Raw genomic sequence first — 24,692 nt, forward strand, 5'->3', positions numbered from 1 at the left:
AGCAGCGGCTCCTGCAGCCCCGTCTGTGGGAGCTGGGTCCTGCCCGAGCCCTCCGGGAGTGCCCGACTGGCCCCGAGGGTGGCCCAGGGGGTGCTGGCCGAGCCCCCCAGAGCCAGGACAGCCCCGGGCGGGCACTGCCGGCTCACGGGCTCGGCCGGGCCGGGGCTGAGCGCGGCGGGGCTGGGCACAGGCGGGTGCCAAAGGATGCTCGGCGTTGTGTGTGAGCAGCGTGAGGGATTAGGGCCGGCTCAGGGTTTATTGGGCTGCAGCAGCAGCGTGGCTGTCATGTAATGATGGCCCACGGCCCGCCCTCCCCTCGCCTCCCATGGGTGCCGGGCACCTTTCCTCACCAATATCTCCAAAAAGCGAAGGAATGACCAAGAAGTGTCCCCCATCATTAGCTGTGTCATTGAACTTGTCAGCTGGAATTGCTAATTACTGGCGGTTGCCCCCACGCCCCGGCCCGTGCCCCGGGCTCTTGGGGATGTATAAAAGGTGCGAGGGCTCCACAGGGCTGCATCCAGCTCCCTCCGCTCCTCTCTGCTCATTGATCGCTCCGGTGAGTCCGAGTCCTCCCTCCGTCCCTCCTTCCTCCCCTGCGCCTCTCCCGGGGCCTCTCCGGCTCTGGATTTCCCGGGGAATCTTTGTCCCCGCGCCCCGGCAGCTCTGGCAGGGCAGAGTTGGGGTGCTCGGGGTTCCAGCCCCGGCCTCAGCTCCTCGGGGAGCCTGGGCATGCGGGGGTGGGAGTTTTCCTTCCTTGCCACGGGCAGGCGAGCCGGGCACGGTGAGGGCAGCGGGGGATGCAAGGAACCATTTCAGGGATTTGCTGGGAGTGCCTGGGGTGATCCAGAGCGCGTCCCGGCCCGCGGGGTGCAGGCGGGACAGAGCCAGGAGGGATTGGGGATGAGTTCCCGGCGTGAACCGTGGCTGTGCCTTGCCTTGCAGCTCTCCCTGCCCGTCAAGGATGTCCTGCTCCAGCCTATGCGTGCCCAGCTGCGGCGTGGCCACCCCGGCCCCTCTGGCTGACACCTGCAACGAGCCCTGTGTGCGCCAGTGCCCCGACTCCACGGTGGTCATCCAGCCTCCGGCCTCGGTGGTCACCTTCCCCGGGCCCATCCTCAGCTCCTTCCCGCAGCAGAGCGCCGTGGGCTCGGCCGGAGCTCCCTACGTCTCCTCCGGCTCCGGGGGCTCCTTTGGGGGCCGCGGGGGCTCCGGCGGCTCCGGGGGTTATGGGGGCTTTGGTGGCTTTGGTGGCTTTGGGGGCTCTGGGGGCAGCTGCGGCCGCGGTTCCCGCTCCCTCGGGGGTTTCTGCGGGCCCTGCTAAGGCCCCGATCCCCCGCAGCTCGGTGCTGCCCGTGCCCGCGGGCCGCACCCCCGGCCCCCGCTGTCCGCCCGGGCCGGGCCGGAGCTGCCGCCGCTGCTCGGGGCTGGCCCGGCAGCCCCGGGAGCTGCGGGGTCGCTGTCGCCTGCCAGGGTGACCCTGCAGAGCCTCGGGGGCTCCCGGCGCTGCCCCCAGAGCTGCCCCCTCTCCTCGCTGCCGGCTCGGCCGAGGCTGTGCCCACCCCCGAGCCCCCCAGGCCGCCCTGGCGCGGGGGGAGCTCCGCGCTGCAGCCCCGGTGCTGCCTCGGGGTCTCCGCGTTCGCAGCGCGGTGCTGCTGTACTGGTTTGTGTCTCGCTGCCGCTGCCTGTGGCCTTTCCCATCCTTAAATAAAGGATCTGCATTGCATAAAGGATTTCTGTTGTCATGGGGTTTCTTCATCCTGGCTGGAAATCGGGCTCTGAGTGAGGGATGGTGTGAAATGTCCCATCGTGGGGTCAGTCACGGGATGGTTTGGGTTGGAAGGGACCTCAAACCTCATCCTGTCCCCCCCTGCCATTATCAGGGACATTTCCACTGTCCCAGAGTGCTCCAAACCCTGTCCAGCCTGGCCTTGGGCACTGCCAGGGATGGGGCAGCCATGGAATATCCCCTGCCAGGGCCTCTCCACACTCACAGGGAAGAATTTATCCCCAAAATCCCACCTAAACCCCCTCCCTGTCAGTCTGAACCCGCTCTCCCTCATCCTGTCCCTGCATCCCTTGGGAATTGTCTCTCCCCGTGTTCCTCGTGGCCCCTTCAGCTCCTGCAAGGCCACTCTGAGCTCACCCCGGAGCTTCTCCAGGCTGAACAATCCCAGCTCTCCCAGCCTTTCCTCCCAGCAGAGCTGCTCCATCCCTGGGACGATCCTGGAGCCTCCTCCGGGCTCTCTGCAGGAGCTCCAGGCGCTCCCTGAGCTGGGAATTCCAGAGCTGGGCCCAGGTGGGGTCTCACAGGTAGAATCCCCCCTCCCCTGCTGCCCACGGCGCTTTTTATGCAGCTCAGGAGAAAGGGAGGGCTTGGATTTGAAGGGAGTTTGTGCCCTGATCCAGGGATGAGGCACAGCTTGCTCTGACTGTCAGATTTATGTAAAATATATATTCATATTATTATTATTATATTGATTATATTATATATTTTCAATACTATATTCAAGGAAATGGAAGCCCCCTAGGCTGGGACATGTGGGAACCACTCAGTTCCTTTCTATGCTTGGAAAATCTTTTTTTTTTTCTCCTTCCCCTGCAGCAAATACAAGGAAATTTGTTGGGGCAACAAGCAAAAACAGAAACCTAAACCGAAATCCTTTATCCCTCGCAGAAGAAATTAGTTCAGGACTCCCCCAAATCCTTCCCCCAGGGCTGCTTCAGCTGCTCCTGCCCAGTCTGGATCCATCCCAGGGATCTCCCCGATCCCAGAGCTGCTCTTGGGCCAGGTTTGCCTTCGTGAGGTTGGAATCCTTTCGCTCCAACCCCTCTGGCAGCTCCGGATTTTTCCCAAAAAAGGTTTTTGAGCTTTCAGGTGGATTCCTGTACCCGCACATCCTCGCCTGGCTTTGGGCTGGGGAAAAAAGGGACGGAAATTTGCTGTGCCCTGAGTAAAACAAGGGCTGAGCTCCACCTGAGCCCTTCCAGGACTGCCGGGGGTTGGGTCCTGGGGAGCATCAAATGTTCAGCACACGTGTGATGTGTAAAAATAAAAATATTCCTGGGGTTTTGGGATGTTTGAACTCCGAGAAAAAGCCTGGAATACTGATAAATGAGGATGAACAACGGTGTAGGTTCAATAAAAAATAGAATATGAGGGAAGTTATCATAGAATTCGGGAATTTGTTATCATAGAATGAGGGAAGTTATTATCATAGAATTAGAGAATTTATTATCATAGAATGAGGGAATTTATTATCATAGAATGAGGGAATTTATTATCATAGAATTATGAAATATTCTTAGCTGGAAGGGACCCACAAGAATCATCTAAATCCAAACTCTGGCCCTGCAGAGACTTCCAAAAATCCCAAAATGTCCCTGAGGGAGTTTTCCAAACTCTCCTGGAGCTGTGGCAGCCTCGGTGCCCTGGGGAGCCTCAGCAGTGCCAGCACCCTCTGAGGAAAGAATTTCCCTGATATCCCACCCAAACCTCCCTCTTTTTAATTTTTAATTTTTTAAAATGTGATTAAGGAAAACAGAAAAGGTATTTTGGTACAGAAAATTTATTTGGAAAGAGAAGCTTTCCTACGGTCGTGGAACAAAACTGTACAGGACAAAAAGAGCATCAGTTCCAGGGGTTCAGCGAGGCTCCAGGAGATGCCGCCTGTGAAAATTGGGAATTTCCCTTTCTGGCAGGTTTGTCCTGTGCAATTCTGAGCGTTTTTAAATCTCCTGTCTAAGCTCAGTGCCAGAAAAAAAAATTTAAAAAAAAAATCTGGTTTTTTACAGTAAAAAATTTGGATTAGCCAAAGCACAGCGGAAGGAAAGAACTGCGCTGGAAAGGTGCGGGAGAACAGCTCCAAATTGAGGGAGAAAAAGGAATAATTGCAAAATGAGCCGGCTTCAACCGAGGCTGAGCTTGTGCAGCTCTCAGAACAGCTCCAAACTGAGGGAAAAAAAGGACTAATTGTAAAATGAGCCTGTTTCAGCAGGGCTGAGCTTCTGCAGCTCTCAGAACAGCTCTAAACTAAGGGAAAAAAGAAGAATAATTGTAAAATGAGCCTGCCCATCCCGGGGCTGAGCTTGTGCAGCTCTCAGAACAGCTCCAAACTGAGGGAAAAAAAAAAGAATAATTGCAAAATGAGCCTGCCCATCCCGGGACTGAGCTTCTGCAGCGCTCAGAACAGCTCTAAACTAAGGAAAAAAAAAAGAATAATTGCAAAATGAGCCTGTTTCACCAGGGCTGAGCTTCTGCAGCTCTCAGAACAGCTCTAAATCAAGGGGAAAAAAAGGAATAATTGCAAAATAAGGCTGTCCATCCCGGGGCTGAGCTTCTGCAGCTCTCAGAACAGCTCTAAACTAAGGAAAAAAAAAAAGAATAATTGCAAAATGAGCCTGTTTCACGAGGGCTGAGCTTCTGCAGCTCTCAGAACAGCTCCAAACTGAGGGAAAAAAAAAGAATAATTGCAAAATGAGCCTGCTTTAACCTGGGCTGAGCCCCCAGGAGGAGCCGGAGCAGGCCCAAAACTCCAACCGGGATCGAAGCTGGAATTTCCCCTCGTTCCCCCCTCCCCTCTCAGGGGTCTCAGTGCGTCCAGCGCTTCCCGGAGCGGTAGGAACTGCAGGGATGAGTCCATTGCGAGGAGTAGGTGTAGGAATATTTGGGGGCGCAGGGCCGGGCCAGCAGCGGCGCGGGCGCTTTGTCCCCATCCGGCCTGGAGGTGACATCGGCTGGCAGCGGGGCTGGAGGCTCGTCCGGGATCACCTCCGAGGAGCCCACCACGGTTTGCTGCGGGTACGTGGTGAGGATGGGCCCCGGGAAGGTGACGACCACGGGAGGGGGGTAGATGATGACCCGAGAGTCGCCGCAGGCCACCACGCAGGGCTCGTTGGTGCTGCTGGCCACAGGTTGGGGACATTTGGGCTCGCAGGGGGTGGCGCAGGTCAGTTGGGTGGAGGTCATGGCTGGGGGAGAGGCTGTGAGGTGTTGGAGGGGTTAATAAAAGGAACAAAACGAAATAAAGCGTGACTAAAAATGAACAAACCCCCTGAAAAAAAACCCAAAAAAATTGCCCAAATCCTCCCCAAAACCCCACAGAAAAACCCCCAAAATCCCACAAAAAAACCCTCAAACCCCCACAAAAAACCCCAAAAAATAATAATAAAAAACCCCACACAAACAAACAAAAAAAACCCCACCCACAAAAAAAAAACCCCAAAAAACCAAAAAAAACCACCCCCAAAACAAAAAACCCCAAACAAACAAAAACCCAACATCCAAAACCCCCCAAACCAAAAAACAAACAAACAAAACCCCACAAATCCCCACAAAAAAACCTCACAAAACTCAACAAAAAACCCCACAAAGCTCCAAATCCTAAACCAGCAACTCCTCCCAGCTCTCGATTATTCACCTACAGACAGAAACTGGGATCAAGACTAAACCTGAGCCCTGATCGAGACTAAACCTGGGGATAATTTAGATAAAAACAAGAATTCCTCTCTTGGCCATGGACATTTCATTTTAAGATCTTTTTTGGGGTTAATTTAGATAAAAATAAGAATTCCTCTCTTGGCTATGGACATTTCATTTTAAGATCTTTTTTGGGGATAATTTAGATAAAAATAAGAATTCCTCTCTTGGCTATGGGCATTTCATTTTAGGATCTTTTTTGGGACAATTTAGATAAAAACAAGAATTCCTCTCTTGGCTATGGACATTTCATTTTAAGATCTTTTTGGGATAATTTAGATAAAAACAAGAATCGCTCTCTTATCTATGGACATTTCATTTTAGGATCTTTTTTGGGGGGGATAATTTAGATAAAGACAAGGATTGACCTCTCCATTATCGACATTTGGCTTTAAGCGATCCTCTGGGATAATTTGCATCCATTTTTATCTCCCCCCTCTCACTTCCCCGCCCGGATTTGTTTGGAATTCCTGCCTCAAACTTTCACATTTTTCTCCTCCTCTTTTCCCTCAGTGCCGCCTCCAAACCCTGGCCCTGCCCAAACCCTCCCGGCCCTTTGGAGGAATTCCCGGAATTCCCGAGGCGAGCTGGAACTCGTTCCTGCAGCGCCTCTGTTCCTCCAGCAAGGGGAAAAAATCCCAAAAAATCTGAATTTCCACGTATTTCAGTGCGGAATAATCGGCTTAGCACCCTGCTTAAGTTTTGGATTATTTTCCTTGCGGATTCTTGTTGTTTACAGGCGGGAAAATATTCTTCTAAAACACGGGGAAAAAACCCAAAAACCGAAAAACAAAACAAAACAAAAAAAACATCCCCCCGCCAAAAAAACCCCAAAAAACCCAACAAAAAACCCAAAAACCCCCCAAAAACCAAAAGACAAAAAACCAAAAACCAACCAAACAAAAACCCCCCAAAAAACTCCAAACAAACAAAAAAAAACCCAACACCAAAAAAACCCAAACCCAAAATGCTGAGAATAAGTGGGAATGTTAAATGCTCGTTTAATAAGAGAAACGTATAATTAAAATATTTATATTATTTATATATATGGAAATATTTTTATAGTGATATAGTCAACGCAAATAAGAAAATTACATTTTCACCTAAGGGGAAATTTAATCAAGAATGTTTATTTCTTCAGGTTAAATCCTCACATAAAAGCCCGGTGTAGCATCAGAATATTTTTTTAAGCTTGGAAATCAAATTTTTCCTTCTGATAATTAAAAAAAAATTAAAAAAGAAAAAAAAAGAGAAAAAAAAATCCATGCAGGGTATTTTCCTCCAAATTCCCTCAAGTCAGAACGCAGCACTGACCTAGAGAAATGCTGAATTTAATCTCTGTAAAAGCGTTTTAGAATTTTAGATCGGTTTTAAGCGCTAGAAATGAAAGTTATTGGCACAGTTACTTTAATTATCCGTAATTATTGCAGCTCTAATTAAATTCAGGATGGGCTGATCCAGAGCTGCTTCCAAGCAGGATTTTCCATGAATTTTCCCACCCCAACCTCCTCCCTGATCAAGTTAAATCCGCTCCACAAACTTCCCCAAATATATATATATATAATTTTTTTTTAAATAAAGAGACTGAAATCCTTAATTCTCCCATAAATTCTCAAAAACCCTGGAAAAGAGGGTGATGATGTTTTGATTTTTTTGCATCTTTTGCCTGGCCTGGAAAGCCCCAGCAGCAAAAGAGCTCCTAAATCTTAAACTCGGAATATTCAGGCAGGGTTTAGGGGCGGTTTTAAGGAGAAATCCAAGCCAAAAAACCACCAAAAAAACACCAAAAAACCAAACAAAAAAAGGGAAAAAAGGGGAAAAAAAGGGGAAAAAAAAGAAAAAAATAGAGAAGGAAACTCGAGGTTTTTTAGAGAAATCAAAATTTACTCAGAGAGGCGGAGAGAGGAGTCAGGAGAGGCAGTGAGGAGAAAAGCCCGGAAGCAAAAGCGCTCCTAAATCCTAAACTCGGAATATTCAGGCAGGGTTTAGCAGCGATTTTAAGGAGAAATCCAAGCCAAAAAAACCACCAAAAAACCAAAAAAACCCCAAAAAACAAAACAAAAAAAGGGAAAAAAGGGGAAAAAAAGGGGAAAAAAGGGGGAAAAAAGGGGGAAAAAAGGGGAAAAAAGGGGGAAAAAAAGGGGAAAAAAAGGGGAAAAAAAGGGGAAAAAAAGGGAAAAAAAGGGGAAAAAAAAGGGGAAAAAAAGGGGGAAAAAAAATAAAAAAGAAGAAGGAAACTCGAGGTTTTTTAGTGATCAAAACTTACTCAGAGAGGCGGAGAGAGGAGTCAGGAGAGGCAGTGAGAAGAAAAGCCCGGAAAGCCCCAGCAGCAAAAACGCTCCTAAATCCTAAACTCGGAATATTCAGGCAGGGTTCAGCGGCGATTTTAAGGAGAAATCCAAGCTTAAAAAAAACACCAAAAAACCAAAAAAACCCTGCAAAAAACAAAACAAAAAAGGGGAAAAAAAAGGGAAAAAAAAAGGGGAAAAAAAGGGGAAAAAAAAGGGGAAAAAGGAAAAAAAAGAAATAAAAAAGGGAAGAAAAAAAAAGGAAAAAAAAGAAAAAAAAAAGAGAAAAAAAAGAAAAAAGAAGAAGGAAACTCGAGGTTTTTTAGTGATCAAAACTTACTCAGAGAGGCGGAGAGAGGAGTCAGGAGAGGCAGTGAGAAGAAAAGCCCGGAAGCAAAAGCGCTCCTAAATCCTAAACTCGGAATATTCAGGCAGGGTTCAGCAGCGATTTTAAGGAGAAATCCAAGCCAAAAAAAACCACCAAAAAACCAAAAAAACCCTGCAAAAAACAAAACAAAAAAAGGGGGAAAAAAGGGGGAAAAGGGGAAAAAAAAGAAATAAAAAAGGGAAGAAAAAAAAAGGAAAAAAAAGAAAAAAAAAGAGAAAAAAAAGAAAAAAGAAGAAGGAAACTCGAGGTTTTTTAGTGATCAAAACTTACTCAGAGAGGCGGAGAGAGGAGTCAGGAGAGGCAGTGAGAAGAAAAGCCCGGAAAGCCCCAGCAGCAAAAACGCTCCTAAATCCTAAACTCGGAATATTCAGGCAGGGTTTAGCAGCGATTTTAAGGAGAAATCCAAGCCAAAAAAACCACCAAAAAACCAAAAAAACCCTGCAAAAAACAAAACAAAAAAAGGGAAAAAAAGGGGGAAAAAAAGGGAAAAAAAGGAAAAAAAAGAAATAAAAAAAGGGAAGAAAAAAAAGGAAAAAAAAAGAAAAAAAATATAAAAAAAATAAAAAAGAAGAAGGAAACTCGAGGTTTTTTAGTGATCAAAACTTACTCAGAGAGGCGGAGAGAGGAGTCAGGAGAGGCAGTGAGGAGAGCCCGGCGTGAGAGGAGTTTTTATATCCTCCCCTGGCTGCCCGCGGGCAGTTGAATAATTACATTTGTGCAAAGCGTTTTAATTACTCCGAGCGCTCCCGGAGCCCGGGAATTGTTTTGCTCTCGAAATTATGATTTAATTTATGATTATCTCAAAGCCGCGTTGGGCAATAAACCCCCCAAAAATGCAGATGCGAACCCGCCAGGTCTTTTCATCTCGGGGTTTTCCTGCTTTTTTCTCCTGCTGGTTTCATTAAGAGGTGAAAAATTAATTAATGAGGGTGTGGTTGTTTCTTTTTTTTTAGCTTATCGTGGTTAAAAATCGGAGTGCGCAGGGAATGTTGCAGTGCCAAGGTGATTTTTGTTATGGAAGCAAAACCTGACTGGGAATTGCGTCCGCGCCTCGTTTAAACTCTGGGAATTCAGGGATTTTTTCCCAAAATATTGATGGGATTTCCAGATGTGCTCCCAAATCAGGGAAAGGAGCTGGAAAAAATCCAAAGAGTGAAACTCGGGGTTATTTTCTGAATAAAAACGAAGCCGATCATGAATTATTCCAATTGTGGAGCTGAAAATGAGGAGTTGCATGAAACACTTTCCATAATTTATTCTTTGGGAGGTCACAGGGTGTCATTACCGTCATTAACTCCAAATGATTTCCCTGCATGACAAAGGTTCGAAATCCTCTTTGAAATCTCATTTTTTGATGTCTCAGGAATGTTCCTGATAAGCTCCAAAGCCCCGCGGGATCTCTGGAGGTGCCTCAGAAAAATCAGAATAAAATAAATTATTCTGAAAAATCAGAATAATTCCGGGGATGTCACAAATCCTGGGATGGGTTTAACCCTTTCAGTGAGGGCAAAGGTTCCCGGGAATTTTGGGGCCAGGGATGGAAAGAAAGTCTCTTAATTCTGAAAAAAAAATTATATATACACAAAAAATATATATAAATAATATGTTATATATTATTACATTATATATTATTTTATATATTATATAAAATATAATATTATAATTTCTTAAATATATAAAAATAATAATGTATTATTTATAATTACATATATAATATATATAATTTTTATATATCTCAAATATATATATATATATATATATATATTTTTTTTTTCAGAATTAAGAGTCTGAATCCCTCCTTCTCCCATAAAAACCTTGCAAAAGCCCTAATTTTTTTTGGATTTTTGCCCCTTTTACCCGGCACAGAAAGCGCGAGCACGAGAGCGCTCCCGAACCCCTAAAACCACAAATTTTAGGCAGAAATTTTAAGGAGAAATCCTCCAAAATGAGGAAAAGTTTCCAAGGCCGGGCTGGACCGAGCCGGGAGCGCGGCAGGGGCGGAACCGGGCGAGTTTTTAAAGCTCCTTCCACCCCATGAGCAACAAAAGGAACAAAAAGCGAGAGAACCCCACAACAAAAAACCCCAAATCCGCCCATGAAACCCGAAATCCTTCTCGAAAGTTCCAGCCCAGCTCAGAGCGCCTTTAATGAGAATTAATTTGGTTTTTTTTTTTGGTGGCCGGACCGGTTCTGCGGGGCTGAGTCAGGAAAAATTGGGAATAAAGAGGCGGATTTGGGGTGGGAGCTTTTGCTGTCCTCACTTCAAAGGGTTTCTCCCCGCTGACATCAGCGGCGTCGGGTAATTAACGCAATTAACGTAATTAACGCGGCGCTGCCGCGCCGTTCTGCACCGTCGGGGGTTCTCGTTGGGCACGGGGGAAAGTTGGATAATGTCAAAATAATGCCCCAAAATAATGCCCCAAAATAATGCCCCAATTATTTATTATTAAATAAATAAAATAAAAATAAATTTAAAAATTAAGAAATAAATAAACAAATAAAAAATAAAATAAAATAAAATAAAATAAAATAAAATAAAATAAAGTAAAATAAAATAAAATAAAATAAAATAAAATAAAATAAAATAAAATAAAATAAAATAATAAAATAAAATAAAAGTTGGTTGTCAGCTGGTCTGGAGGAGCACAAAATGGAAAGGGAATGAAGGGAGGAGGCAGAAGAAAAACTCCTCCCTCAACAAGTATTGAGCAGAGCTGTGCTGAGGTGTAGGAAATATATAAATATATAAAATAAATATAAACATTATAAATATAAAAATAAAATAAAATAAAATAAAAATAAAATATAAATATAAATATAAATATAAATTATAAAATAAAAATATAAAAATAAAAATTTAAATAAAAATTTAAATAAAAATAAAATTAAATTATAAATATAAATATAATGTTATATATTATAAATAATATTATAAAATATTATAAAATATATTATAAATAATAATATAATATATAAAAAAAATTATAAATATAAAATAATTATAAATATAAATATAAACAGTAATATAAACAGTAATATTAAATGTCTACACACACATAAATAAAATTACTGTATAAGTGTGTATAAATATATGTAAATCACACATGCTATGCACAAATATTGTGCATAAATACCAGGCACAAATATTACAGATTTATAAACCAATCTATAATTACAAGAAAATTAAAATACCTGCTCGGCCAGGGCAGCAAAGCAAATTCAATTATATAAATGATACAGAATCTGCTCAGAGCACGCCGGCAATCCCTGTTATTTTTAATTAATCCTGGTTTTTTTAAATTAATCCTGTTTTTTTTGGTGTTTGGGTGGATTTTGGGTGGATCCGGGGCCTCAGGTCGGAGCTCCTCGGGTGAATTCGCGTCTCCCTCTGCTTGTCCCGGCCGGCACTGCACACCCGGCCTCAGTTTCCCTGCAGAGCCCGGATTACACCAGAGATCTTTGGAATTATTCCCATTTAATTTTGGAATTATTCCCCCTTGATTTTGGAATTATTCCCATTCATTTTTGGAATTATTCCCATTTAATTTTGGAATTATTCCCATTCAATTTTGGAATTATTCCGCCTCGGCTTTGGAATTATTCCCGTTCAATTTTGGAATTATTCCCGTTCAATTTTGGAATTATTCCCATTTAATTTTGGAATTATTCCCGTTCAATTTTGGAATTATTCCCCCTTGATTTTGGAATTATTCCGGCTCGGTTTTGGAGTTATTCCCACTCGATTTTGGAATTATTCCCATTCGGTTTTGGAATTATTCCCCCTGGGCTTCGGAAATTTTTCCACTGGGTTTTGGAATTATTCTCATTCATTTTTGGAATTATTCCCCCTCAATTTTGGAATTATTCCCACTCAATTTTGGAATTATTCCCACCTGATTTTGGAATTTTTCCCACCCGGCCCCCAGCGGGATGGATCCACCCGGGGAATCCCTCCTGCCCCCAGGGGAAATCCCACATATATAAATATAAATATAAATATAAATATAAATATAAATATAAATATAAATATAAATAGAAATATAAATAGAAATAGAAATAGAAATATAAATATAAATAGAAATAGAAATAGAAATAGAAATAGAAATAGAAATAGAAATATAAATAGAAATAGAAATAGAAATAGAAATAGAAATAGAAATAGAAATAGAAATATAGAAATATAGAAATAGAAATTGAAATTGAAATTGAAATAGAAAATTTATTTATAAATTTAAAAATTTAATTTAATTTAATTTAATTTAATTTAATTTAATTTAATTTAATTTAATTTAATTTAATTTTATTTTATTTTATTTTATTTTATTTTATTTTATTTTATTTTATTTTATTTTATTTTATTTTATTTTATTTTATTTTTATTTTTTCCGGGGGGGTTTGGAGCAGGGAAAGGCCACAGGAACGCAAATAAAGGATGCGGCAGCTGCTCGGGGTGGCCCCGGTGCTCCCGGGGTGGCCCCAGGGTGACAAATTCCGGCCACCAGCCCGGCCCGGGGGCGGAATTTCGCTGGAATTCAAACGCTCAGGGCTGGAGAATTAACGAGGAGTCATTAATTCATTAATGAAGATTTTGTGCTCATTGTGTGATGTGTGATTGGAATTTGATAAGGTGAGGTTTGATTCATGCAGGTTTCTGATAAGAAGGGGTTTGATTTATTCCGAGGTTTTTTTCTTTAATTTTTAATTTTTTAAATTTTTTTTTTATTCCGATGTTTAGTGTAGAAAAAGTAAAAGAAAAAGAAAAAGGAAAAGAAAAAGAAAAAGAAAAAGAAAAAGAAAAAGAAAAAGAAAAAGAAAAAGAAAAAGAAAAAGAAAAAGAAAAAGAAAAAGAAAAAGAAAAAGAAAAAGGAAAAGGAAAAGGAAAAGGAAAAGGAAAAGAAAAAGAAAAAGAAAAAGGAAAAGGAAAAGGAAAAGGAAAAGAAAAAGGGAAAGGAAAAGGAAAAGGAAAAGGAAAAGGAAAAGGAAAAGGAAAAGGAAAAGGAAAAGGAAAAGAAAAAGGAAAAGGAAAAGGAAAAGAAAAAGAAAAAGAAAAAGAAAAAGAAAAAAAACCCCAAAAAACAAAAACAAAAAAAAACACACAAAAAACCCCACAAAAAAAACCCACAAAAAAACACACCCCAAAAAACAAGAAAAAACAAAAAAGGAAAAACACCAAAAAACCCTCCCCAAAACCCCAAAACTCCCACACAAACACCACAAAAACCCACAAAAAACCCAAAAAACCCCAAAAACCAAACAACAAAAAACAAAACAAACAAAACCCCCCAAAACAACAACAACAAAAAAAACCCCAAAACAAAACAAAAACCACAAAAAGCCACAAAACCAAACCAAAACTAAAAACAGGGTAAAGATGAGGGTTTGGGATTTGTTTCTTCCAAATGCTCCCGCCAGGAAGTTCCTTGAGAAGAATTTGCAAAAATTTGTTATGAAGGGAATAAAAGAAGCGGCAAATTTGGGAAAGGAGGGAAGAATTGGGATGAAATGTGGGAAAAATCGGGATGAAATGAGGGAAAAATGGGGATGACATGAGGGAAAAATTGGGATGAAATGAGAGAAAAATCGGGATAAAATGAGGGAAGAATTGGGATGAAATGAGAGAAAAATCGGGATGAAATGAGAGAAAAATCGGGATAAAATGAGGGAAGAATTGGGATGAAATGTGGGAAAAATCGGGATAAAATGAGGGAAAAATTGGGATAAAATGAGAGAAAAATCGGGATGAAATGAGAGAAAAATCGGGATAAAATGAGGGAAGAATTGGGATGAAATGTGGGAAAAATCGGGATAAAATGAGGGAAAAATTGGGATAAAATGAGGGAAAAATTGGGATGAAATGAGAGAAAAATCGGGATAAAATGAGGGAAAATTTGGGATGAAATGAGGGAAAATTTGGGATGAAATGAGGGAAAATTTGGGATGAAATGAGGGAAAATTTGGGATGAAATGAGGGAAAATTTGGGATGAAATGAGGGAAAAATCGGGATGAAATGAGGGAAGAATTGGGATGAAATGTGGGAAAATTTGGGATGAAATGAGGCAAAAATGGGGATGAAATGAGGGAAGAACTGGGATGAAATGAGGGAAAATTTGGGATGAAATGAGGGAAAATTTGGGATGAAATGAGGGAAAAATCGGGATGAAATGAGGGAAGAATTGGGATGTCACAGGGCGAACTCCACCTCAGGCACTTCACCCGTGGAAATCCGATCTAAACACCCGGGAATATCCTGAAATTCCTTCCTTGAGGACACCTGGAGATCCCCCAGGAAATAATTTCACCCCTTCCAACGCCTCGGAATTTTTAACAATTCCTTCACCCAGCACCGGGAGCTGCTCCACCGAAAATCCCAAACCTCTCCCGGCGAGAAAAAAAGAAAATAAAGCAAAATAAAAATGAAAAAATGCTGCTAAAGTGCATTTCTAAAGTGCAGCTGTTGCCCAACATCTGGATGTCCAAATCCGAGCGCTCGGTGTCGCAACGCTTGTGTACAAAGATAATTAATTAAAGATAATTAATGGTTGCGGAGCGTTCCCGGCCCTCAGTCATTACGGGGAGGATCTGTGCAAAAAGCAGATTTGCAGATTTCCTTTGTGGATTACAAGAAATTCAGTGGATTGGTGTGGACAGAAAACCCCCGGGGGTGGGCGAGGGAGGATCGTGATTCCCTGGAAATTCCAGTGGGGGAACGTGAGCTCATTAATTCTCAGCTTAATCACTCATTAGTTACCAAATATTGGGCAATATCTGCATAATACATGATATTTATATTTATTTATTTCACATTTTAAGCTGCACGTCCCCACGTCGCAGATTTTCCTTGTCCATAATGTATAATATTTATATTTTTTTCCCACTTTGCAGATTGTCCTTGCCCATAATATAAAATATTTATATTTATTTCTTTCCCACCTTGCAGATTGTCCTTGCCCATATTATAAAATATGTCCATAATGTATAATATTTATATTTATTTCTTTCCCACCTTGCAGATTGTCCTTGTCCATAATATAAAATATTTATATTTATTTCTTTCCCACCTTGCAGATTGTCCCTGTCCATAATATAAAATATTTATATTTATTTCTTTCCCACCTTGCAGATTGTCCTTGCCCATAATATAAAATATTTATATTTATGTTTTTCCCACCTTGCAGATTGTTCCTGCAAATATTATAAAATATTTATATTTATTTTTTTCCCACCTTGCAGATTGTCCTTGTCCATAATATAAAATATTTATATTTATTTCTTTCCCACCTTGCAGATTGTCCCTGTCCATAATATAAAATATTTATATTTATTTCTTTCCCACCTTGCAGATTGTCCTTGCCCATAATATAAAATATTTATATTTATGTTTTTCCCACCTTGCAGATTGTCCTTGCCCATATTATAAAATATGTCCATAATGTATAATATTTATATTTATTTCTTTCCCACCTTGCAGATTGTCCTTGTCCATAATATAAAATATTTATATTTATTTTTTTCCCACCTTGCAGATTGTCCCTGCCCATAATATAAAATATTTATATTTATTTTTTTCCCACATTGCAGTTTCTCCTCGCCCAGCTTGTCCCAGCCTGGTGCCCTGGGGAGGGTGACAGTGCCCAGGTCCTGCCTGCACACGCTTGGCCCAGGATTTTTGTCCTATTTTTGGGGAACAGCCTCATGAGTCGGATGGAAAATTCATTCCAGCGCTTCAATTAATTAAACAACAAAAAAAAAATCTGCATTTTTGTGCTGGGCCCAGCACCTGGGGGCAGCAGCATTTCACCCCAAAATCCAGGTGGGATGAACTTTGGGAAAAGGCAAAATTTTATCAATTTTGAGTGGATTCAGACTGAACCAGAGGAAATTTGGGTTGGATTTGGGGAGGAATTGTTCCCTGTGGGGCCCTGGCCTGGGTGATCCCACGGATTCCCCATCCCTGGAGCATCCAAGGGACAGCGGGAACGGCCCTGCCCATGCAGGGGGTGGCACTGGGTGATTTTCGGGGTCCCTTCCACTCCAAACCATCCTAAAAAAGCAAAACCCAAAAGTGCATCTGCATGACAGCATTTAATGGGAACGAGAAGCTCAAATTACAAGCGCAAAACTCACCGGAAAAGGAGAAAATCAAAGAATTCCAGGAGGGTCCACAACAAATCCCCACTCCCACGATTTTCATAGATTTTAGCAAAAAGAGATTTGCTCTTACAGTTGCTGTAAATATTTTGATTTTGGTTTTCTTTTTTTCCCCTTGGCTTGCATTAAATGAGAGAAAGACAGGAAAAGAAGCTGGGAGAGCGTTACATGTTTGGGCTAAGCAGGAATAAAGCACAGCAAGGATCTACAAATCCCGAATTTTCAGAAATGCCAAGTAGAGCTGATTTATTTGTTTCTTTTAAAATGCTGGTTCAATAAAATTTACCAATGAAGGGGAATTTGGATAAAATTTCATTTTTGGAACCCAAGGTTTTCAGTCATATCGTTTGGGTGGATTTTGTAGTTTTTTATTTTGAGAGAAATCGATAATAAAACGTCGGCGTTGGCATAAAAACGAATTTATTGACACACAGCTTTTCATAAACCAAAAAAAAAAAAAAAAAAAAGAGAGAGAGAGAATTTTTAAAAATCTGGTTTCTTGGAAAATTCTGGGCTTTGGTTCATCCTAATTTACAATGAGGTCAATAGAGAAATTTCAGTTCTCTCGTAGTTTGGAAATCCTAGTCCTCGGGCAGGTCTAGTGCCAGGGATCCCTGGATTTATGGACTCCATGGCAACCTCGGGAGGGTGAGGATGGCCTGGCTCAGGTTATTCCATGAATTTTCCACCCCTGGAAGCGTCCAGGGCCGGGATGGACGGGATCAACCTGGGGCAGTGGGAGCTCGGCACTTCTAGAATCCATTATCCATAAACTTTAGTCGGGCTCTGTCTGACTGCTCGGGCTGTGCCTTTTCCAGTCTATCCACAGATATCCAGGCAAGGTTTAGGTTGGCCTGCAAGTTCCACAACAAAACAGCCGCGATAAGTGAGGAGGAAAAGCGTCGGAACCCGCCGCGCCCCAAAAAGAGAACCCAGCGCCAACACCCGAGCCCAGCCCGCACCTACCCCCGAACCCGGGGTACCCCCGGGAGCCCAGCAGGTTCTGGATGTCCAGCAGGGCCGTGGAGCCCACCACGGTCTGCTGGGGGAAGGTGGTCAGCGTGGGCCCGGGGTAGATGACCGAGTACGGGGGCATGTCGGGCTCCACGATGTCCACCACGGTGTCGGGGTATTTGATGACGCAGGTCTCGTTGCGGGTCACGGCGAAGGGCTCGGGGCAAGCCAGGCCCGGGGGCAGGCAGAACTCGTGGAAGGGAGACATGAGCAGGCCTGGGAATGAGAGGAAAAATTAGGGGAAAAAAATGTATAACAAGGTTGTGAGGATTCGCGGCAAATTGGGAATGGCGGCCTGGAACTGGGAATTCCCAACTCCTATCAAGTGGGAGTTGAATTTGGCAGGGCAGGCCTGGAAATGAGCAGGAAAAGAGGGAAAAATTAGGGGAAAAAAATGTATAACAAGGTTGTGAGGATTCGCGGCAAATTGGGAATGGCGGCCTGGAATTGGGAATTCCCAACTCTTATCTGGTGGGAGTTGAATTTGGCAGGGCAGGCCTGGAAATGAGCAGGAAAAGAGGGAAAAATTAGGGGAAAAAAAGGTATAACAAGGTTGTGAGGATTCGCGGCAAATTGGGAATGACGGCCTGGAACTGGGAATTCCCAACTCCCATCAGGTGGGAGTTGAATTTGGCAGGGCAGGCCTGGAAATGAGCAGGAAAAGAGGGAAAAATGAGAAAAAAAAATATTATCTGTGTTAAACAGCGACATTTTGGTAACGCAGTTTGTGAGGATTCGCGGCAAATCGGGAATGACGGCCTGGAATTGGGAATTCCCAACTCTTATCTGGTGGGAGTTGAATTTGGCAGGGCAGGCCTGGAAATGAGCAGGAAAAGAGGGAAAAATTAGGGGAAAAAAAGTATAACAAGGTTGTGAGGATTCGCGGCAAATTGGGAATGACGGTTTGGAATTGGGAATTCCCAACTCTTATCTGGTGGGAGTTGAATTTGGCAGGGCAGGCCTGGAAATGAGCAGGAAAAGAGGGAAAAATTAGGGGAAAACTCTGTAAAATCTGTGTTAAACCGCCAGGTTTTGGTAATGCAGTTTGTGGGGATTCGCGGCAAATTGGGAATGGCGGCCTGGAACTGGGAATTCCCAACTCCTATCGGGTGGGAGTTGAATTTGGCAGGGCAGGCCTGGAAATGAGCAGGAAAAGAGGGAAAAATTAGGGGAAAAAAAGGTATAACAAGGTTGTGAGGATTCGCGGCAAATTGGGAATGACGGCCTGGAATTGGGAATTCCCAACTCTTATCTGGTGGGAGTTGAATTTGGCAGGGCAGGCCTGGAAATGAGCAGGAAAAGAGGGGAAAATTAGGGGAATACCCTGTAAAATCTGTGTTAAACCGCCAGGTTTTGGTAATGCAGTTTGTGGGGATTCGCGGCAAATTGGGAATGGCAGCCTGGAATTGGGAATTCCCAACTCCCATCGGGTGGGAGTTGAATTTGGCAGGGCAGGCCTGGAAATGAGCAGGAAAAGAGGGAAAAATTAGGGGAAAAAACGTATAACAAGGTTGTGAGGATTCGCGGCAAATTGGGAATGACGGCCTGGAATTGGGAATTCCCAACTCCCATCAGGTGGGAGTTGAATTTGGCAGGGCAGGCCTGGAAATGAGCAGGAAAAGAGGGAAAAAATAGGGGAAAATCCTGTAAAATCTGTGTTAAACCACCAGGTTTTGGTAATGCAATTTGTGGGGATTCGCGGCAAATTGGGAATGGCGGCCTGGAATTGGGAATTCCCAACTCCCATCGGGTGGGAGTTGAATTTGGCAGGGCAGGCCTGGAAATGAGCAGGAAAAGAGGGAAAAATGAGAAAAAAAAATATTATCTGTGTTAAACAGCGACATTTTGGTAACGCAGTTTGTGAGGATTCGCGGCAAATTGGGAATGACGGTTTGGAATTGGGAATTCCCAACTCTTATTGGGTGGGAGTTGAATTTGGCAGGGCAGGCCTGGAAATGAGCAGGAAAAGAGGGGAAAATGAGATAAAATCCCATCCTCGGTGTGGTGGGGAATATCCGTGTTAAACAGCCGCGTTTTGGTAACGCGGTTATGGAGATTTACGGCAAATTGGGAATTACAAAGAGCTCAGGTGGGAGCTGAATTTGTCCAGTTCAATTTTCCAACCAGGAGTTCTTTTCCTTCCTGACTGGACTTCCTGGTTTCCAACACAATGACATTTTTCACTCCATCACTATTTTTAACCCCAAAAAAGCTTTTATCTTATTGCTTCTCTTCCCAGAATTTTCACTGTGTCCGTCCCACTCCTCCTGCCAGTGGAAACCCTGCCAAAAACCACAGCTCCCAACCCAATCCCAGATTTTCAGCTCGGGTTTTAATCCTCATTTAAATCCCAAACGTGGAGGCTGGAGCTCGCTGCCTCCTCCCACCCAATTCCAAGTGGAGCAGTGAGATCCAGGCTGGAGATCCACCCATCTTTTATTAGGGACCAGCTGGATATTTGAAATCCCGGAGCACTTTAAACCCAGCCTGGTATCGAGGCCAGATTTTTTTCCCCTGGCCACTGTTTAATTACAGATTGAAGGCCGTGCTTGCCCTGGATTGTGCCCACACGGATTGGGCAAGGAAAACACGGATGGAGAAGGGATAATTTTCCTCATTTTATCCCTGTGAAGCTGCTGGGGGAGAAATTAAGGGTTGGAAAAGGGGGGGCTTGAAGTGATTTCCTAAATGAATCCCCACTTCACCCCAGGATTCTGTGGGGGAGACAAAATCCAGAGGGGATTTCTCACATTTCCACCTGAACTTCCCATTTTAACCAATTTTAACCCAGTCCTCAGAGAATTCTGATTTTTTTTTTCATATTGATTCAAATCCAATCTCCTTAGAACTGAAGGTGAGGAAAAGGCGACCACAGAGTATTTTTTTTTTCCAGCTGAAAAGCTGGATCTGGAAGGGCTGATTTTGGCTTTGGAGAAAAAAAGATTGGTCTGAGGGTTGGGATCGTTGAGTGATTCCACACCGTTTGTAAAAACTCATCCCAGAACTCCTGAACGGAGGTGGAAAAGGAGCACTTGGATGTTCCTTCTACCTTTGGAATTCAAAACTATGAATATATTTTAGCCCAAGCCAACAGTAAAGCGGATTTTGAGTAAGGGAAATCTGTGTTCTGCTCTCTGTAGGATTGGGAAAATATTTAGGGTGAGTTCTCCACATTAAAAAAACACCGGAGCCTCTTGGAAAGACAGCTGAGGGTGAGAACATCGTGGAAATTAAATTTGAAATGATCGTTTCTTTAATGACACCGAGTCTTTAGAACATGAAAAGAGCACTCGGGAATTGTTCAGACTTTTCAGGATTCCGAGGGAGTTTTCTGTGCCCTCCCTGGTTTCCACTGAGCTCTCCCCTCTGAAGTGCAAAACTTCAATTAACTCCAAACTAAAGGACAATAGAAAGGCTCCTTCTGGAAAAACACCCCCTTGTCCTTTCGCCAGCTCACCCTGTCATTTGATATTCAGATAGCAACAACAATAATAATAATATTAATTGATTTAAAATTCAATAATTGATTCAAAATTGACTTACCCGGATCACCCAAGGAGGAGAGTAAAAGAAAAGTGATTAGCGAGGCTTCTACGTAGCAAATGCTTTTATACACGTCCCCAGAGCGCCTGGAGGATGTGACACCCTCTTTGCATGAAGTCTTAATTAGTTGCAAAACAAACTTTGCTGCCTGCATAACTTCTGCGAGTAATGAAACTGTTTTGCTGCCTGTTTGTGTTTGTTCCCTCCCGGAGCTTCTCAGAGCGTGCTACGCCCTCCGGGCAGGATTCACTTTGCCCTTTCAAGGGCCCAAATGAAAAAAAAATGGGCTCGATCTGCTGCTAATTAACCACATTTCAGTTATTTCGGGGCCTGATCAAGGGTTCTTTTATTTGCATTGGGTTTTTCCCTCGCAGGTTCTGTGAAAGGAGCTGCAGCGGCATCATTTCCTATCAGGGAACAGTGAAATTTTATAATTTCAGTGAATTTTTTTTTAATTTTATAATTTTTAATTTTATAATTTCCCAGTGTGGAGGTAATTTTTTTTTTTATTCCAGGAACACTCCCAGGGACATCAACCCTGCACAGCCAGATATCCACGGATGAGGAGCAAAAAACAAATTCACAGCTCCATAATTCTCAATAAATCCCAAGAATTCTCAACAAACCTTTAATTTCACGGGGTCGAGGAACATCTCTGTGGATGGAAATCCTGGGATGAGGTGGAAGAGGAGCTGGGAAACTCTGGAAACTCTGCAGGGTTTGACCCCAGAGCAATTAAAGCCACCCAAATCCCACCCACGACTTCTGGCTCCTGACTCAAGGTGAAGTCACCGATCCTCACATGGGCTTGGTTTGGTTTGTTTGGGCTTTTTTTTTGTTTTTCCCTCCCTCTTCCTCCCAAATTTTTGGGTTGGAAAGGATGAAATTGTGGGAAAGGGAAGGTTGGAACCATCCGGTTTTTCTGGAACAGAACTAAGGGAGGAGCGGGAAAAGAGACAAGAAATTGTTCTGTCCTGACGAAAACTTAATTTAACACAAATTAGAGATCTAAGTTTAATATAAAACTATTAAAATATAAGTTTAATATAAAACCATTGGAGAAAATGGGGGTGGGTAGTTTATCAACATTTTTGAGTGAGCCAGACACGGACTTAAAATGTTTTTTATTAAGAATTTATAGAGGAAATCAGTGATAGAAAAATCATAATAAAGAGAGAAATCAGGATTCCCACAGAAAGATTTCTGGGAGAGCCACCCGTTGTGCAGGCAGGAGCGTTTTTGGGATAACAGTCCCCAGACATTTTATTTATTTACTACATTAAAGACGCCTTTAATTTAAATCCTATTGGAATACCGGGGTGGGCCTCACTTAAATATTTGGGGACACCATTAAAGGCACAATTCCACCTCTGTTTCCACCCTGACGATGCCCAAATCTGCATAAATCGTTTGGGATCACCCCGAATTCTTTTGTTCCCGGCTGCCCACAAACGCTTTTGCCTTAGGACCCCTCTGAGGCTGCAGATAATTTATGCTGGGAGGGAAAACGGAGAGTAAATAATAATTAGGAACAAAGGGAGGCAGCTCAGCTTCCTGGCTCCTCGCTTGGAATATGAAGCCTGGGAAAGAGGAATGAGAATTGGGGATATCCCATCCCTGGAAGTGTCCAAGGCAGGTGGGAATGGCCCAAGATTTAACTTTAATTAACCTGCCTGAGGTTATATGAAAGCCGTTCCGCAGCTGAAATGTCATTTATGAAGATGTAAAGGGACACGGATGCATATTCTTATTTTTTTATTTTTATTTTTTATATTTTATATATTAATTTTTTAACATTTGTTTTTATATTTCTGTTTTTCTACATATTTATATATCACATACATAATATTTATATATTTATATATTTATATATTTATATATTTATATATGTATATATTTATTATAAAAATATAATATATATTTATATTTTTATAAAAATATATATATTTCTATATATATTTCTATATATATATTTCTATATTTTTATTTCTGTATTTCTACATTTTTCGGGTGGTTTTTGTATTTTCATATTTTTATATTTTATTTTCATTCAGAATCCACATATTAAAATTTGCCTCTTGCCATTTAACCGCTTAACACTGTTTTTAATGACCATAATTAATTGTATCTATATAAAATCCACACAATGTCATGCCAAGCAAAGATAAACCTTAAACCTGAAGGTTTATGCATCAGAAATTGGATTTGATGACCTCAGAGCTCTTTTTGGGTGAGCCTGGGATTGTGTGAACACTCCCCAGACACCTCTCAGTGCTCACTGTTAATTCCATTCCCTTTTTCCAGCTGGTGGAAAAAGAACTTTTCCTGCAGAACATTTTGGGATTCCCGGGGATTTCTGCTCTCTCTGCATTTTTGTGCCCTCTACAAAAAAAAAAACCAAAAACCCTCCCTCGCCCTTCCCTCACAGCCGGATTTTCCATCGCCTTTGGCAGATTTTAATTCCAGTTATTATCTGGGTTTAGCAGGGAAGCTCAGGAGGCAAATGAACCGTCCGAGGTCACCCCGCGAGCGCCCGGAGGAGCCCGGGGTGAAGCGCCCTCGATGTCGATCCCGTTCCCGTTCCCACAAATTTCAATTCCTGCGGCTCCTCCGGGCCTTGGCCGCGGCTCCGCGGGATCCGTGGGGCGAAGGAGAAATCCCCACATCCCAAAATCCGTGGGGAATGAAGGAGTGGGAGTTCCAAGCTCTGGCAGGGATTAAGGGAGGAGCTGGCAGCACTTTTGGAAGATTTTTTGGCAGCGTTTTGGACGTGTCCTGAAATGGCTTCTCCAGTTCAGCCCTGCCAATCTCCGCCAGTAAACACAGCCCTGGGTTTTAATAAATTATTCCATTTTCAAAGTGCTGTTTATAGCCACGTTCTCCCAGTGCATTATTTTATGGAGTTGGGGAATGGTTTGGTTGGGAAGGAGCTGAAAAATTCATTTAATTCCAACCCCTGGGAGAGCTCTCATGAGCCCAGACCTCATCCAGCCAGGCCTTGGACACTTCCAGGGGTGGAAAATCCATGGAAAACCTCCCCACCCTCACACAGAACAAAATATTTCCTAATTTCTCCCTCAGAATGAACAACAAACTTTGATTTCTTTCAATTTTCCCCTCGCCACCGATCAAATTAAAAAAAAAAAAAGCCAAAAGCTGCTTGAGGCCTTCAAGGCCCAATCCCTAATTAAAACCTTTGTTTATGTCTTTCGAAACCTAAAGCTGCCACTTAAGAAATCTGCAATTAGTGGGGCCTGCAAATTGCTCACGATGGGGTAATGATCCCCAGTCAGAAAATAATTCCTTTTTAATGAAAATCCTGCCTCAAAAATCATCCCTTAGGAAATGCTCGGCTCCCAAGGAATCGTCGTGTCCGTGTGGGTTTATCTGCTTTTTAACAGTTAAAAAGGGGGGAATCCAAGCAAATAAATAATAATAAAAACAAAAGGGTGAAGCTGGGGGAAATTTTCTTCAATAATTGAAATATTAACGAAGCTTTTTGCGTGTGTGTGAGGTCCTAATTAATTCCAGGTTCATTTTTCAGGACTGAGTTCTGCATTCTCTCCTTGTGGGTCACGCTGGCCTCATTTGTATTTTCTGACCTTCCCACTCTGCTCAAGTTCCTTCCTCAGGGATGTTTTCTATCCCAGAATTCCAGAATAATTGTCTTTATTTTTGGACTGTGAGTCTCTGAATTACACTAAAAAAATTAAATTTTTCTCAAATCCTTCTCCCGACAAGCCCCAAATTTTTATTAAATCTTAATCAAAGGTGTTCATTTGTAACTCCTGCATCAATATGAAATATTCAGCTCTGAGCCCCTTCCCCTAA

At 42.7% G+C, this 24,692-nt stretch overlaps 2 protein-coding genes across 2 annotated transcripts; one reads left to right on the forward strand and one right to left on the reverse strand.

Moving 5' to 3' along the window:
* Positions 1-801: 801 nt before the first annotated feature.
* LOC134563311 (claw keratin-like) lies at positions 802-1,692 on the forward strand. Its single transcript, XM_063421181.1, has one exon. The coding sequence runs from the start codon at positions 965-967 to the stop codon at positions 1,322-1,324; it is 360 nt and encodes a 119-aa protein (XP_063277251.1). The 5' UTR covers positions 802-964; the 3' UTR covers positions 1,325-1,692.
* A 13,964-nt stretch (positions 1,693-15,656) lies between these two features.
* LOC134563330 (feather beta keratin-like) lies at positions 15,657-18,014 on the reverse strand. Its single transcript, XM_063421198.1, has 2 exons — positions 17,271-18,014; positions 15,657-17,158 (listed from the first exon to the last, which is right to left on the reverse strand). Exons 1-2 carry the CDS (start codon positions 17,524-17,526, stop codon positions 17,124-17,126), a joined length of 291 nt encoding a protein of 96 aa, XP_063277268.1. The 5' UTR covers positions 17,527-18,014; the 3' UTR covers positions 15,657-17,123.
* Between the last annotated feature and the right edge of the window lie 6,678 nt (positions 18,015-24,692).

The sequence above is a fragment of the Prinia subflava genome, chromosome 35, assembly GCF_021018805.1.
Source record: "Prinia subflava isolate CZ2003 ecotype Zambia chromosome 35, Cam_Psub_1.2, whole genome shotgun sequence".
Taxonomy (NCBI): Eukaryota; Metazoa; Chordata; class Aves; order Passeriformes; family Cisticolidae; genus Prinia; species Prinia subflava.